Source organism: Chaetodon trifascialis, chromosome 16 (genome assembly GCF_039877785.1).
Source record: "Chaetodon trifascialis isolate fChaTrf1 chromosome 16, fChaTrf1.hap1, whole genome shotgun sequence".
Lineage (NCBI taxonomy): Eukaryota > Metazoa > Chordata > Actinopteri > Chaetodontiformes > Chaetodontidae > Chaetodon > Chaetodon trifascialis.
In genome coordinates, this window is record NC_092071.1 from 7,483,198 (window position 1) to 7,500,591 (window position 17,394).

At 39.6% G+C, this 17,394-nt stretch overlaps 2 protein-coding genes across 2 annotated transcripts; one reads left to right on the forward strand and one right to left on the reverse strand.

Annotated features, from left to right (window-relative positions):
* Positions 1–1,773: 1,773 nt before the first annotated feature.
* LOC139344722 (organic cation/carnitine transporter 2-like) lies at positions 1,774–9,324 on the reverse strand. Its single transcript, XM_070983072.1, has 11 exons — positions 9,118–9,324; positions 7,646–7,828; positions 7,381–7,484; positions 5,576–5,730; positions 5,302–5,473; positions 4,350–4,476; positions 4,055–4,161; positions 3,160–3,374; positions 2,418–2,600; positions 2,178–2,313; positions 1,774–1,843 (listed from the first exon to the last, which is right to left on the reverse strand). The coding sequence occupies exons 1-11, from the start codon at positions 9,322–9,324 to the stop codon at positions 1,774–1,776; spliced, it is 1,659 nt and encodes a 552-aa protein (XP_070839173.1).
* A 2,415-nt stretch (positions 9,325–11,739) lies between these two features.
* Positions 11,740–16,692, forward strand: LOC139344996 (sodium-dependent phosphate transport protein 2A-like). The gene is given in 12 exon segments (XM_070983442.1): positions 11,740–11,854; positions 12,009–12,152; positions 12,313–12,424; positions 12,515–12,710; positions 13,275–13,390; positions 13,497–13,603; positions 14,198–14,365; positions 14,538–14,654; positions 14,984–15,108; positions 15,691–15,803; positions 15,934–16,217; positions 16,418–16,692. Coding segments are annotated over 12 exon segments (1,872 nt in total).
* The last annotated feature ends 702 nt before the right edge of the window (positions 16,693–17,394 follow it).

The following is a 17,394-nucleotide window of genomic DNA, read 5'->3' on the forward strand; positions in this document are numbered from 1 at the left end:
AGAGAGAGAGAGAGAGAGACAGAGAGAGAGAGTGAGAGAGAGAGATAATAAACTGCCAACTAAGTGTACTGCAGAAGAGGTCACATTAAGGGTCAACAGTGACACTCAAGATTATCCTGTCAGTCTAGATCAGAGGGCGAAGCAACAAAGAGGGCGAGTACGAGTTCTGAGCACATTTTTCAAAATGAGAGTCTAAAGTCATACAATCAAATCTAACAGTGTCATATACGTGAATGCAGATTAGAGTGCCATGCAATCGTCTTAGACTTTAGTTTGACATTTATTTTAGGAGGCAATTTTTTAGGACACTGCTGCTTTGGTCTTTGGTTTCAATTGGTGTTGTAAACAACACTGGGAGTGCATTTCACAGCTGGTTATGATGTATGCTTTTTTTAACATAGAGAAAATAGAGAGCAGTTGTTTTCTTCTACCCGTAAGGGGCTGGAGATCTGATCAGCAGATGTGCTCTATCTGGATAAAAACTGTTAAATCTCATAATTATCGCGTGCATTTTCTCATCTTAAGGAAGATTTTAAATGCTTTTAAGAATATAGGTTCTAAAAACATTATTCTGCAGTGTTCACTTCAAGAAAAACTAACAAGTTAATGGAGGTAAATAAAGAACAACGTTACCAGCAGGTTTAGAGGTAGTTTTTCCAACAGCTGTGTACTTCACTGAGATGATGTTTTCGGTACCTGTCTGAAATCACCTGACAAGAGAGATAAGAAAAGAGCTCACAGGCAGAAAACATCTGCTTTAGGTCAAAACACACTGATAATGAAATGTTATGAAGATGCAAAGATGTTACTGATTTACTATGCACTCTGCTGCTCGTTCTAAAGTATGTTTCAACGAAGAGGCCGGAATTAATTTATATATTTCTTATTATACACAAATCCATGAAAGGACCAAAATTAGCAGTGTGTTTATCCATCTGTCAGTCATTCTGACTTGCCCAACTCTCAGCCCAATGACGTTATGTTCAGTGTATGTGGAATGAGCAAGCTCTGCTCTGCTAGCAAATATGGTTTGAAGTGACTTCTCCACTGGCAAGACTTTAAACTGCACTTTCAGCAGGATTTTTCACTGAGTGTTAATGCATGACTACCCACAAAATTACCCATAAATCTTTTGAACTTGTTCTGTGTTCATCCTAGTAAATGGATCCCTCTCTTGGCACATCATTAAGTACTGAACAACACACAATGTTCATCATTTTGAAATGAAGAATCTGTTCATGGTTTTTATTGGCAGTGTAAACTAGGCTTATTAATGTCAAATAAACAGTTGTAGCAGCAAGGGAGGTCAGGTTTGGTGTTATTCTCACACATTCAACTAAAATGGAAAATGAAAAGACAAGATAGCAAATAAACTACTATTATATTTTAGTACTCAGGATAATGAGGCCATAATGTCAAAAAAGGGAATGGGATATTGAAATGACGATGATAAGAAAATCAAATGTATCTTAAATCCTGAAACAGAAAATGCAAAAGCTTAAACGTGTTTTGCTTAAATGTGAATGCGTATAATTTTAATTCTGGGTATAACAATAAATAATTAAAGACTGATTATATTACATATATATACAGAATTAGATATGGTGTCCCAATAGTGACACCCTATAATATATTATATATGACCAAATGTACTGAGTAGAAAAACAACCAGCTCAGTTTGGATGAAAGACAATGAAAACAAAACAAATAATGTAAAACAGAACAGCGTTTGTGATAAACAAATACAATATGTCAGTTTTAAATATTAATGAATCACAGCCGACTTTCCAAAGGCACCGCAGGTTCTGGTGTTTCTTTTCGAGTGATGCAGGGAAATTTCAACCTGTTAAAGAGAGAAAAAACACATTACACAAACATTATTTGGTTTAGTGTTCTGCACATGCAGCTGCTACCTGCTGGGTAACAAGAGTTAGGAATGTGTCCTCACTGCTTTCAACTTCATTATTACTATTATGAGCTGCTGCATTTACTGCAATGACTAATGTTGCTATTATCACACTCAAAAGGATGATGATGAGGATAATGTAATAACTAATTTTCTTAAGTAGTTAGGCAGATGTAATTCTCGTAATTCTAATCCTAAAAAATCTTAAATGCATCCTTTACTTTTTCAAAAATCATTAGTTTGTCTACAAGGAGCAGTAGTAGCATCTCACTTTTCTCTTTTCAGCATCTGGTCAATAGTTTCAGGTAGAGGGTGTCCAAAGCTCTCTGGTAGGAAGAGCGTGACAAAGGCAGCCACAAGAGTCAGAGTCCCCAGGATAATATAAGGCGCATATGGAAAGTAAGTACCTGTCAGGGGGGGAAAGGGAAAATTAGGATGGGAGGGAGGCCTGGGTCCTCTCTGGCATGCCTAAACGGGCAAGTTGAAAGTTTATGAAGACCGGTTTACTCACGCAGATTGAACAAAAATGGTGCCAAGGAGGAGCCAATTCTGGAAGATGTGCCGCATAGCCCTGTCGCTGTGCTCCTGATCACTGTTGGGTACAGCTCTGCTGTGTAGGGATACAACAGGGTGGAACTGACGGTAAAGGCATATTTACCCAGCATCTCCAGCGTAATAGCCAGCTCTGGTAAAGCTGAAAAAGACAGAGAATAGTATCTTCAAAATATAATAGAATGAGCCAATTCGTTTGAGTCCTGAAAAGTGAGCAAGGATACAGTAAAACTGTCCTGTACAGTTTTAGAGCTCAAATGGCAGAGAGGGAACTATTTGAAGTCACTCTTGTAGCTTTAGGTTTTTGTTGACATGTTCCTTAAACCATGTGAGGACTGAATGAGACTCTGTTGTCTTTCTATATGCTGAGTATGTTCCAAGTATGCCTAATGTCTCAAAAATATTTTTTCTCATTTAGCAATTTTTCCTTCGTATTTCTGCTTCTACCATGGGTATGTAGGCTACATAGTCATTTTTGTCCATTCTCATTGTGTTTATTGTTGACATATGGCATGGCATTGGTACACTGGGTGTGTATTCTCCGTGGAGCAGAGTGGAGAGATGCTTCTGGGATGCTTCTGAAACAGGGCGTGTTAGGTGGTATTGCTAGCATTGTCTTGCGATCAGCTCCAGTGGCCATGTCATGGCCGAAACGCAGTGCAGCCATGCCGAGTGGAATTTAGGGGTTTCTCACTACTTACTATGAGGCACCAGCTGAATGAAGAACAGGGACAGTGCTCCCAGGAATGCTGTGAAACTGACAGATAGTCGGCGTGGTAAGTGCTGCAGTGCCAGCCAGCAGCAAATGTACGCTGGCACCTCTACAGCTCCTGAGATGAAACAGCTGATGTAGGGGTTGCCACTGAGTTGCGCTGAGTTCAGGGACAGGCCATAATAGCCACTAATGAGAGTAAACCTAAGTGAGACAGAGATTCAGAGAGCAGAGATATTGAGAAAGGGATATAAGTCAGAAAGAACTGATCAGTGGTTGACCATGTGATTGCCAATTCTTTTCTCAATTCATCAATGACTCGTATGTCTACAAAATGCCAGAAAAGGTGAAAAATTCCCATCACAAATTCACAAAGCCCAGGGGGTCATCTTCATCATCAGTATTTTGTTCTGTCCGACCAACAGTCAGTACCGTCTACAAACAGGTTTCATAGTGAACAACACACTGACGTGCAGACAGACTCTGTGTTTTCATCCTAGCTTGGCCACAGACCATGGAGTTAAAACAGATCTGTGATCTGTTCTGTCCTCACATTTCTCCATGAAGTTTGCTGGGAAGGATGTAATATAGCCCCAGTGTGCCTTATGTAGAGTGAGCACTGTGCCTCTGTTTAAAAATAGCTTTTGCGTGTGGGTTTGGAAGACTTTCCTGCCAAAGCTCAATGACCTCAGGCATTTTTTTCAAAAGGGAATTATCTGTAGCCTGTCAGACGTCTCCATTTCAGCCAATCTGGTGTAATAAGATTCACATATTGATATAATATTGGAGTTTCCATGCGCTTTAGGCCATCCAGTATAATGTACTAAATATAGTCTAACAGATAATATAATGTGTGTAAACGTGTAAGAAATGCTCAGACTCACCACAAATAGCAGAGAATGATGCTTGAGATTCTGATGTGTTTGATTCTTATCAGATCTAAGATAGTTAAACGTTCCTCCTTTCCAGAACATGTCTTCTTCTCATCAGCCTGTAAGATACAAATCCTCACTCTCAACTTGCTGTTTTAAACTTTTTAAACCTTTTTAAATGTTTTGACTGAATCAAGCTAATTGTAACAAAGCTTAACGAAGCTATGAATGGGAGGAATAACTAAAGCAAGCAAAAGCTGTCTTGTCTTGGCTTCAATATTGTCCTTTTCTGTTTGGTTCAACTTACAGTGCAGAGTTGAAAGATGATCTGTGGGGCTTCAACTTTGTTCTTCTTAGCAGCATCTCTTACTATGGCCTCAGCCTCTTCCACTCGTCCCCGACAGAGCAACCACCGAGGAGACTCTGGGATGAACCTGCCTCAGTATTCAACACAGAGACACACAGGTTCAGGGGCAGGTTTCACAAAAATACTTTAGATGCAATGACAGGGAAAGAGTTTTGGAGGATGCAGTATTCCATTTTGTTTTCCCAAGGAAATCCTTTGACACTCTTGTTGCCTATGAGATTAATACTATTAACTGTTGTCACATTTTTGTTCCAAATCAGTTTTCTGCCTGGAAAACAGCAGTGGGTCTGGGCCTACAACCGCTGACTGATGGACTGAGCAGCTGAGTGATGAAGTTTCCCCATTGGCTGTTGCTCCTTCAAAATGAATGGTGCGAACAGTTGGAGCGTTGCGTATATTCTCTATGCTACAAAGCCCAGAAGTGTGACAAGACACAAAGTGCCTGTGTGCTGAGCGCTGCACATTCGCCATTTCTTCTGTCTGGAGAGCTGAAAGACATTCAGCTATGGATAAAATGCTGCACTTGTCACTGTCCCTTTTTACCCAGATGTCCAATCACAGTGGAGGAAGAGTGGGACAGATACAGCTAGATCCTAATTGCAGAGCATGATAACCTTACACCTTTGTTTGGACAATACTTTGTTGGATTTTAAGAAAGCAGACTCAAAAACATGGATTCACACAGCCAGGGTTTCATGCCTAACATGCCTCAGGCTCCTGTTATTTATAGGTGGAATCCTATCTTATAGAAAGTGACACATAAGGCACTTAAGGCGTGACGGGATTCATTTCTTTCTTTAAAAACTTCTACATTTAATTTTGATGAACAAAGATGACTTTTTAGGGGTTTAATCAATGGCAGGAGAGGAATTTTAATCTTACTTTAACTCACCACCAGAGGGGGATGTAGAGCAGGCAAGGCAGAGAGATGACCATCAAGAGAGATTTCCAGTCCCTAAAAAAGAAAGCAAGGAGTGGGAGTATCATGTAGCCAATGGCAAAACACAGACATGTACCCAGCGTTGAGAACAGGACCCGCACATTGCCAGCCAAGATCTCTGATCCTGCAGGGAGAGAAATATAAAAAGAGGGACATGAACATCACATACATGTAGTACAGAGAAAATATTGTGTTAACAGTTAGAGCAGGAGGTGTTTATATGTACCCAGCACAAAAGCAGACTGGTAGTTGCCGATCTGTCCCAAACCACTGAAGAACAGGAGGATGGCAAACACTGTCCATGAAGGGGAGAAGACTTGAAGAAAAGTGAAAATCGCCTGAGCTGCCATGGTTCCAAAAAACACAGGCTTCCTTCCATATCTATATTGAGGACACAAAGAATAAAAGAAGAACAATAGAAAATAAGACGTTTGATTTGAGAAGCTGGAACCAAAAATCTTTAGGTAAAAAGTTACTTCAAAAGTTACTTTAATGATTTCTTTTGAATATACTTTAATACTAATTAGTTAAGTGCAAATATGCTGAAGATAAAATGCACTGATTGCTAATTTCCAAGCCTCATTACTGACATGGTTCTCGAGGACCAAATAGTCTTGGGACCTATTGCTGAATGCTGGACTGCATCTAAGGTTTGAGATGGAAGGCAGAAGAATGCAAATAAACATAGAAAGTTTTCCTTTTCATGACTTAAGTTCAGTTCATTCATGTTTTATAATGAACAGCTTGGAGTCCCATTAAGAGTAATAATATTCATTTCAGTGGGACTGCTGCATGCAATTTGCTTTAGTTGGGATTAAAAGTAATTTCAGATCAATTTACCAAATTTGCTGTACAGCACAGAGATCAAAATGCTAATTCTGCTAAAACCGCCTGGACAGCAGAGGACACTGTTGTAGACAGAACAGTGTTGTCCATGTTCAGATGAATTGTACTGTTTCTAACTTTTTCACCTAATTCATGTAAAAGAATAACGAATAAAAGTGGTCCTGGACTAGAACCCTGTGGCACATCTTTGTTAAAACCTGACTGACAGCCATTGGTCACAATGCCACAGCTGTACCACTGAGATAACTTGCAAACCAACTGTGCAATTTTTCATCAAATCCACGACAATCTAGGTATATCAAAAGAATTTGATGGGTAACATTTTTGAAAGCCTTAGATAAATCAGTGAAAGGGCAACATAATCCTGCTTTAGGCAACACTACGAGACTTTTCATGCTGTCGCCACAGTGCTGTGCCCCGATCTAAGGGTTAGACTCTAATATTCCCACAGCAGAGTTACATCCAAACCCTTTATCTTTACTGGAGGAGAGTTCGCCAAGATTCACAAAGCCAGACTGTCAACTCAATGTGAACTGATATAATTTAAATGGATCATGCAAACATACATTACATCACTTTGACAATAATAATCCTAACTGATGTATTTGACAGACATTTGTATGAAATTATTAACATAAATAGCCAATCAATTCTTGATTTATGGCCAAAACTTGTTTTGTGAAAACACAGTTAGTGCCAAAATCTTATCAGTTCATCCTTGAGTCCAAGTGCATGTGCAAAACTTGAAGGAACTCTCTCAAGGTGTTCATGAGATATCTTTATGGGAATTGGACAGACGTAATGTCACAGTGACCTTTGACTAACAAAATCTCATCAGATTTTATTGTACCTCTAGCCATAGTTGGCTGACCACATTGTGTTGCCACCTTAGCACTGTTAAATGACACTACAGTGAAGGGTATATTTCTTATTCAGCATAAGAACACTGTTTTTGCTCTCTTTCATAATAAAGTACAATATAATATTGTTAATAACGGGATTTGATCAAATCAAATGAAATCCTATTATCTTTTCACTTTTAATTACTTTTTCAATTGTTTTCCCCCAAATGGTTATTTGTCTTTAATCTGCTCAGACAAGTGAAGTAAAAAGAAAACTACGTGAATATGTTCAAAAATAACTTTTCAAAGCTTTACATATGCATTGAGTTTATGTTCTCAATACCTGTCTGAGAGCTGTCCTGTGAAGAAGGATCCAGCAAGGACTCCTAGGAAGTAAATTGTGGAGCTGAATGGCTGCTTCCACTGATCACTGCACACCAGGTCAAACTGGGACAGCCATGTATGAAAAAGACATTTAGGAAAACTAAAAACACAAAGCAGTCACAATTCTCAAAAATCTTAAAAGAATATTGGAAAAAATAACCTGTGATGATCTGTGATCCTTAACTACAACTGTTGCAGGTGTATACACAAACACACAGACACACCTGCGAGACTATGGTGGATTGGTAGATGTCTCTGCTGTAGCTCCACCCGTCTAGACAGGCCTCCTGTTCCAAGTCTGTGAGGTTGACATCTCTCCCAGGAATGAGTCCCTGAGCAGACAGATTTCTGACCACATCCAGCTTGTATCTGCTGCATTTGCTTAACTCTTGTTTCCCATCCACCACCTGATAAACACAATGATGACAATGATCCAAATTTGGGAAATTCTTTTGTTGCAGCAGCAGGTTCAACATACACATAAACATAAAATATATACAATAAGGAAGGATAAAGATGAGAATAAAATTAAGGGAGAAAGAGTGTTCTCAAAAAATATAATTAAATAATAAACAAGAATAACAGCAATATTTAAAAATATAAGTATAATTAAATATAAACAGCATCATGTGAGATTATGTTGACGAGAATAAGGAGCAAGGGACCTGTGGCTCTAGGAAGCTGGGATTACTTTATGGACTACCTGACCTCTAACAAGTAGGTTAACTCTTACTAAGAGGCCTCTGTACCTTTCTTTGAATGTAAGATGTACTATATGAGCAATGTACCAAGTATAACCAAATCTAATGTTATATAATATGTATTAGAAAACATAATACATATTATATAACATGATAAAATATAAAAAATATACAATATAATTAAGTATGAAAGCATCAGCATGTTAGCATTCATTATAATGTGATAATTATTCATAGACAGCAGCGAAGCATGTGACATGAGTTTCCATAAACAAACTTAAAGATACTCTTCTAAGGTATGTGGCCATAGCACTCTTTATGTAGAGTTATAAACTGACTATACAGCAAGCATAGCAGAGCAACAGGGGAAACTTAATACAGTACACATCTGACTAAAACCATATTCGGTACAATGTAATGTTAGCTGCTACTGGCCACTGAAAGATGAGTGCCTCATCTTCACCAGCATGTCAGGTGGGAAGGAAGAGGAGAGACGACCCCCCCAGTCAATGAGTAGGAATATAAGTTGGACCAAATCATTTCACAGTATTTGTATTTCTCCAGGTTGTATGCAAAGGTAGAGGGCAGTGTGCCATGTCTACAGGGTCTGCTTCACTTTTACTGTACATCCTGTCACAGTGCCATGTATGCAGAAAATAAAGAGGATGATCTGTGAGGAAACATAACTGTTTTACTGCACTTTATCTATGGGAAGTCAGTAACACTTTCTGTGACTTAAACCATCTACAATTTTCAGTTAAATGAATGAGACTAAAACTGAATTCAAAACGATTTTCAGTAAGTGGCAAAGACTAAAACTAAATTTAAAATTCTTGTCAAAATTAACACTGCGATAATGCAACTCAAAAATTTACTGGCACCAAAGACACGTATGAAGTACCTTGTCATAGTTTAGAATGGTTTCTTGGTCAGATGGTAAACTTTCACTTGAAGTAAGCAAACTAATTGTCCTCAGCAGCTGTAAACTGATTTACCTTTACTGGGATGATAGCATTGTGCCACTCTTGGGTCAGGTTGTGCTCAGGAATCATGCAGTGATGACTGGGAATAGCAGCCACAAAGATGATGGATAAAACTCCGGTTCCATTGGGGATGGTGGTGACACAGAGCAGGAAGAAGACTATCTGCTGGAAACGTCCCCATTTGCCCAGGAAGGCTGTGGTTTCATCATAATCATTCATAATCTCAGACTTCTCTTCTTTCTACGACTGTATTCTCTGATGTCTTCTTGAGAATGTGTCTTATCTACACTTGACCATGCAGTCGACTTGTAATAAAGTAATTGTTGTCACACACTGATTTTGATCTCCATTCCTACAGAGAGAGAGGGAGGGAGAGAGGGAGGGAAAGAGAGGGAAATGAAAGTAATTATGTGATAAATCAGGTAAATAAAAGCACGTTTGTGTGGTGTATGCCTACATGTGATTGATACTGTGCTATCAGATGCTTGACACATAAGTGAAGAATCTCAAAATAAAATCTGAATGCATGTAGGAATTAAGTCATGATGGTCAGGAGTTCCACTCTCTCAGAAACGATACGCTCAAACCTTTCATACTCAGATACAAATTAAGAAGATATGAAAACAAGAGACCGCACAGCACACGTAGAGTACATAATCTAGAGTACAAAGAAGAATTGGGGGCTGTGGGCCGCATGCTTTGGCACAGCAGTGCTTTGAGTTGCTATGCTAACATTAGCATGTTAACATAGGATGACAACGCTATCAAGTGGATGCTTAGCAAGTACAACATTCACCAAGTTCACTGGCCTAGTTTAGTGTGTTAGCACACGAACATTTGCTGATTTCACTGTAAGTTCAAAGTGGATGAAAGACATAATTAAACCATACTGTACTATAGAAAATGATCATTTCACTACAGATGTGCTGGTACAAACAATATTTAAAGTATTTGGTTAAGTATTTAGTATTAGCATTTACTTAAGTAATTTCATCATTATAGTGTAATTATTTCTTGGTTGGTAAAATCTCACTCCAAGTAAGCAAGCTACTAGTGCAAAGCTGCAAACTGCAACAGTTTTCTCACAGTTGTAAGTTGATCTACGTTTATAGGGATGACATTTGATTCTGCTGCCACTCTCTCCCTCATCTGCACACCTGCTCAGCCAGCGCACACCTGAGACTAATCAAAATCACTCACTCTTCGCCAGATTGTTCTTAGCCCTGATGCAAGACTCTCCAGCGATTACTCTCCAACAGATATCCCATTCCCGACCCTGCCTGTCTTTGACCTCGCCCGCTCTCCAATCCTGATACAGACCCCTGCTTCGTGACCCTGATTAAGACTTTTGCCTTGCCCTCTCTGGACCAGAGTATCCATGAACTTACGTGCTTCTCTGTCTAGTCAGTGCTGCACTTGGATCCTGGTTTCCCCATTACAATATAAAATAGAAATCCGTTATTAAAGCAATATTTAACTTGCAGACAGGAGGTAGATGTGTGCATGTAAACTCAGCCAATAATATCTATGAAACTATGATAAAGATACATCATTTTCTATTTGAAGACTGAAATTACTGAGTTAATTCAATTAATATTGGGTTTTTTTAAGACAAGCATTTACCAAACTGTACCTAATAAACTGCCAACTAAGTGTACTGCAGAAGAGGCCACATTAAGGGCCAGCAGTGGCAGATTATCCTTACAGAAGACAAGAACAGAAATGGGGCTGCCTCATGCCTTGCAAATGCTGGACGTAGCCACAGTGCACATGTACAAAGATGAAAAAAACAAACAAAAAAAAAACAAAAAAAAAGCAAACTTAATGAAGGAACTTCATTTTTGGATGCAATATGAAAAAAGAGGTGGCGAGGGTTTAGTCTATAAAGGTGAGGAAGAGAATCTTAGCTATCCATTATATCACCAGTCATACATGCTCTACTAACAAAGTTAATCTACACTACAGAGTAGCACCTCCCTTTCTTTGTCTGCCTTTTCTCTCTTCCTTCTCTTTCTCATCTTCTTGTCTCTCTTGTCCCTTTTCTTTACCTAAACAACAGCAAGGTATGCTGTAAAAACTCTGATCCATTTGCTCGTCTCTTCACTCAGAAAATAGTTTTTGTTTCTTTATTTCTTGCTATCAACTGCAATTAAAGTCAGCATTAATTTTCTGAAGAAGAGGAACAATTTCATCAAAACCCAGAGGTATGTTGAAATGACAGCATTTGTACTACTGACTGCGTGTGCTTGAAGTATTTTATTTGGGTGAAAGGTTTCTTTGTAGTGAATGTAATTAACCTTTGCTCTTTGTTGCACTGATGCAGTATATGACCACTCTGCATTAGGTTCACGTAAACTAAGATGAGATAGATAAAATAGAACTTCACTGATCCCACACCAGGGAAATTATGTCGTTACAGACAGCAGTAATAGCATGAATAAAGAAGGAGATGCAGACAAAGATCAAATGGACAACTGTAGGACAACTACCCACACACATGCACACATTATTAAGTTTTGAATTGCACATGGTAGGATACAGATAATAAAATATAGTGTTTTGTACTATTGCACAGTTGAAAATATATTATTTTTGCTTCTATTACTTATAACTGATGCCCTCCAGGATCTGAATATGGAACTGAAAACAGTAGTATCGGCACTCTGCAAAATCCCGCTCCTCTTTCTGCTCCTGTACCTCTTCGTGTGCTCCCTTGACATTTTAAGCTCTGCTTTCCAACTAGCTGGAGGTAAGTATTGTCTAATTTCATTGTCATCTAGATACATTTAAAAATACAGCAACGTGTAGTTTTCTGGATGTTTCATTTATTATTGTGAATATGAAACTTGACTTCAAATATCAAAACTATGCCAATATGTCTATCTTTCGTCTCTCCCTTCCAGGCAGGGTAGCAGGAGACATCTTCCAGGAAAATGCCATCCTGTCTAACCCAGTGGCAGGGCTGGTAGTGGGAATACTGGTGACAGTGTTAGTCCAGAGCTCATCCACCTCTACCTCCATCATAGTCAGCCTTGTCTCTTCTGGTTGTGAGTTAAAGTATTCAGCAATTCTACAACAATGTTAGTTACGGATAATGTGCCTACACATGTAACGCCTGCCTGATATGGTCAACAGAATACCACACATTCAACTAATCAGTCTAAATTTACGAGCAACATTTTTGTCCAATTATGTTTTTCTGTACAGTGCTGGATGTCCAGTCAGCCATTCCTATCATCATGGGTTCCAACATTGGAACATCTGTCACGAACACCATTGTTGCTCTAATGCAGGCTGGGGAGAGAGATGAGTTTGAAAGGTACAGCTGAGTGTGTACAATTTACTGGTGTGTTTATCTAGAAAGAAAGAAAAAAAAAACAAAAAACACCTGATACTGTCTTTATTCCAGGGCATTTGCTGGAGCTACAGTCCATGACTGTTTCAACTGGCTGTCTGTTTTGGTGCTTCTCCCTCTGGAAGCTGCGAGCGGGCTGTTGAGGCGAATGTCACAGGCTGTGGTTGACACCCTGCAGCTCAATACTGGAGAAGAAGCTCCTGAACTCCTTAAAGTCCTCACTGAGCCACTCACCCAAACTATCATCCAGGTACTGTCTCAGCATATTTCCACAAGCACAGGGTACTTTTCACGATAAACGCAGAAGCAAATTCAGTGAGGGGGAGAGACAGCTTCACGAGCAAACATGATATCCTTCATTTAAACTGAAGTGATGGAGATCGCTCACAAAAATGTCATCTATTACATAGATTCTGCATAATTATTCTACATTACATGGTTACCTATTACACTGATTTTGCACATGTAAATGACGCAACGGTGCTCAGGGGAAAAGATAAAAATTGTCCGACAGCACTACGAAGCAGCTTAGGAGCAAAAATTTACCTTTCACATTTCGACATTGTGCAGACCTCAGTAAGGGAGACAAAGATGTGTCATGTTTTAGTTTATGGTGAGAACAAACTGTTTAAGTCCAACCTTAGATCCTACAAGCTGGTTACCAAAAACCAAAAAAATGCTTTACCATGAGATAATCTTACCACCCCTTCATTTCCTGTGAACACTTGATGACTAGACAACTGACTAGTAAACAGTAATTCTTACAGAACTGTTAATGCTCTGATAATCTTCTAACATGATTCTCTCTGTGCAGCTGGATCGTTCAGTCATTGCAGCCATTGCTACAGGAGACCACAATGTGAGGAACAAGAGCCTGGTGAAGCAGTGGTGTCAAACCACAACCAAGAAGGTACTGGTATCATACAGTGTGTCTGTTTCATGTCTAGTTACTGCCTGTTTCTTCTTGCGTTCCATTCCCTGGCTGACATATTTATCCCAGGTTTAATTTGCTACGGTGCCCATTTTACAAAACCAGAAACTACAAGTGTACTAACTGTGTTACTAATGTTGTTTACCTGTTTATCTGACAGGACAATGAAACATCCTGGGGAACACACAACCTTTCAGAACATACACAGAAATGTATGCCATTTTCTTATACATCTTCCTTTGTACTAGTGTGTTTTAATCACTAAATTTAAAGAGACAGTTCTCCCCAAAATCAAAAATATTTTTCCCTCTTACCTGCAGTGCTATTTATCCATCTAGGTTGTTTTGATGTGAGCTGTTGAGTTCTGGCGATATCAGCTGTCGAGGTGTCTGCCGTCTTTATGTATAATGGAACAAGATGACCGTTGGCTTTGGTACTCAAAACGCCCCCCCCAAAAAAAGAAATACAAAGTGCATTTTATGAGGAACTATTTTCTTTCTACCAAACCCATCAAATGAATGACCGCACATCTACTCCATTGACCCTCGTCTGACATTGCTTGCTTGTGAGGATTCGTTAATAGCTTACTGATACGGTAGCTAAGGTCAGCTGAGGGGGATGCCATGAGTGTGTGCAGCCCCCACTGTCAAGAACACAAGCCTCTTGTCTATGACCAGATGCATGCTTCTTTCTGCTCACTGATTCAACTTAATTTTGATTTTGACTTTAAATTTTGTTTCTCACTCAAAAAAATCTTCTTTCTCCATCAAATCCTCATGATGCAACATCTCTGCCTCTCTGCACAGGTTGGCATCTCTTTGTGGACTGCTCTTTGTCAGACTTGGCTATAGGTCTGATCCTCCTGGCTTGCTCCCTTTTGGTGCTGTGCAGCTGCCTGATATTGCTGGTTAAACTACTCAACTCCCTGCTGAAGGGCCATGTGGCCAGTGCTATTAATAAAGTTGTTAATACAGGTAATATATAGTGGGACTAACAAAACCCTGATCCTAAATACACTCACAGCTAAACCAACAGCTTTTTCAATTATCCCAACCTAAAACTAATCACGAATTGAATCTTAATTTCAACAATGACAGTGTGCAGGAGGACATATGCAGCCCTGTCTTGTTCTGTCCTGTTCTACAGATTTCCCCTTCCCTTTTACCTGGCTGGCAGGTTATGTGGCTCTACTCGTGGGAGCGGGCATGACCTTTCTGGTTCAGAGTAGTTCTGTCTTCACCTCTGCGATCACTCCTCTCATAGGTAATACACAAGCACGCATGCACGCACGCACACACACACACAGGGCACATGACACTCATTTTGCTTGGTACAGCATTAACAGGACTGAAGTGGAGAATAGTTAAGCATGTTTGGTTTTTGTTCTGTTAAGTAAAGTTTCCCATATCTTCACTCATATTTTGTCATCAGCTGCAGAACACTGACAAAAAACAGACTGGGATTAGGACTCTTATTTTGTTCATCTTTTATGTGTGTTTCGCTTTTTAAGCTGAATTTACTACAATTTAGAAGCTGACAAATGCAGAACTACAGCAAATGTACCTGTTCTTCATCATACTATGAACCCTCAGGGATTGGTGTGATCAGTATTGAAAGAGCCTATCCTTTAACCCTCGGGTCCAACCTCGGAACCACTACAACAGCTACACTGGCAGCCCTGGCTAGTCCAGGAGATAAGCTAGCTGCTGCCACACAGGTATACACATGGATATGCACACACACACACACCCTGCCAAACACCCAAAACATCGCAACCATGTTACACTGTAGCAGCTAACACTAAGAAAGTAATAAAAAGTACCTTGGTCTCAGCAACCTCCAGGCGATGCTTTTTCTGGTTTGCCCTCCTTCAGAAGAGAGAAGAAAAAGTCCACGCCCCCTTGAACAGAGAATAAATAGAATAAATGGATGAAGAGCTGAAATGATTAGTCACTTGGTCAAAAGAAAATTTATCTGCAACTATTTTGACAATTCAGAGATTCAGTCATTTTTCAAGAAAAAATGCCAAATAATAATACTGTCTTATGTAACTGCAAATGAAATATTGTTGTTGTTTGTACTGATGGTCAAACACGACATCTGAAGATGTCATCTTGGGCTCTTGTAAATTACGATGGAGCATTTCTCACAATTTTTGGACATTTCTTAGTCAATTGGAATTTTTATCATGTCCTATATGTAAATGGGCCTTTTATTGCTTTTCTCTCATTTTTGTTTTCTGTTTCTCTGTCTCACTTCCATGCTGCTGTCTTTTATCCTCACCCCTCTTTTGTTACAGGTTGCATTATGTCATTTTTTCTTTAACCTCTTTGGTATCCTGCTGTGGTATCCTATACCAGCCACGCGCCTACCCATACGTATGGCCTGTGCTCTTGGTAATCGCACTGCCAGGTACAATTTGCAAAAGTTTGTTTTTGCTAAGAACTAACTAAATGTCTAAGGATGGTAGCTGAACTATCAAATGAAAGCAATTACTATTACTAACACACACACACACACACACACAAACACACACACACAGGTACCGCTGGTTTGCTGTTCTGTACCTCCTTCTCTGCTTCCTGGTGCTCCCATCCCTCGTGTTTGCCCTCTCCATGGCCGGGTGGAAGGTGATGACCGGGATTGGTGTACCAATCATTACAATAGTCATATCTGTGGCAACAGTAAACATGCTCCAGGCACATAGACCTGATTGTTTGCCGCTTAGACTGCAGAACTGGGACTATCTTCCTGTTTGGATGACCTCGCTTCAGCCCCTCGATAATATTGTCACCAAGGTGACCCTGTTGTGCAGGCAGGGAAGAGGTAAATATCTTCAGTCAGACTTTTCAATGAAAGAAGTTTATGAATGAACGAATTGAATGATTGATCAAATTTCTATCCGTTCCCTCACTGTTTCTATTGTGATACAAACTCAACCACCATACTACTCCACTAATTAACCTCTTCCTGGTTTGCTGTTTGCTCCTGAATGATTGCTCTGTTTCTTGGTCTTTTGTTCCAAGGTTGGTCTTTCAAGCGAAATGATGGTCAGGTAACATCACTGGAGGGCATTACTGTCAACCCTGAGAGAAAAGTCAAAGAAAAACAGCAACAGAGTGAGGAAGGACGGGAGATTGATCAGAGCTGGCAGAAACAAAGAGGACTGGACAAACCTGGATCTTGTCATCTACAATGCAATCAGGAACACTGCAGAGACAATAATGTATTGAACCAGGCTGCAGTTTGCTCCTTGAAGAAAAAGAATGAGGACACTCTGCTGAGCAGCACTCACCTGTAGTGCCGCTATCTTGGGTCAAGGTGTCTCATAATGATGTACGACCTTAATCGAGGTCATCGCTGAAACGTGTTTTACAGTCGTGTGAGCATGAAGTGAACTGGACTCTGAGGAGAACTACTATAAATTTATGGCAGATGGCAAGCTTTCTAGATGAGTAAGGTATGAATAGTTAATGGATAGCATGTTGGTGTCTTACCCCCGCACAGAGAGATAATTATTAACAGGTTACTGTTAAAAATACTTTCAAAGTCTAAAAAGTTCAAAGATCAGAGTCAACGTAACCGTAATTCTTCCATATGTACAGGAAATACAGAGGATGCTGTTTCTCACAGAGCCCAGTGTTGGTATATTCAAGTACTAAAACAAGACAACAAAGGTTTAAAAACTACCAGGATAACAAAGTACTGTGAATTTAAATACTTACAAGTTAAGACAGGGGTGAAGATGAACAATAACAAGGCACAGATCAAGAAGAAACACTGTAGTGATGACAAGTATTGTGTAAATAGTACAAATATAGTGTAGAGATGAACAGATGTGCAAATAAATGCCATCTACAGGATGAGTAACTAGTAGCACTTTGGTTTGTAGTGTTCTCTGGGTAGTACTGAGTGTAGGTGTCTGTGTGTACATGTTTGTAATAAAAACGGTCTAATGGCCGTTGCTGTTGGACATCACGGTTAGGGTGCATTTGGTGCACAG

What these genes read in the sequence shown, in the direction of transcription:
- LOC139344722 (XM_070983072.1), bottom strand. Translation starts at nt 9,324, where the DNA reads ATGAATGATTATGATGAAACCACAGCCTTCCTGGGCAAATGGGGACGT. An exon ending in ACAGGACAGCTCTCAGACAG is followed by an intron (nt 5,731 to 7,380) that starts GTATTGAGAACA and finishes TCCTCAATATAG; the next exon opens with ATATGGAAGGAAGCCTGTGT. An exon ending in TCATCTTTCAACTCTGCACT is followed by an intron (nt 4,162 to 4,349) that starts GTAAGTTGAACC and finishes TGTATCTTACAG; the next exon opens with GCTGATGAGAAGAAGACATG.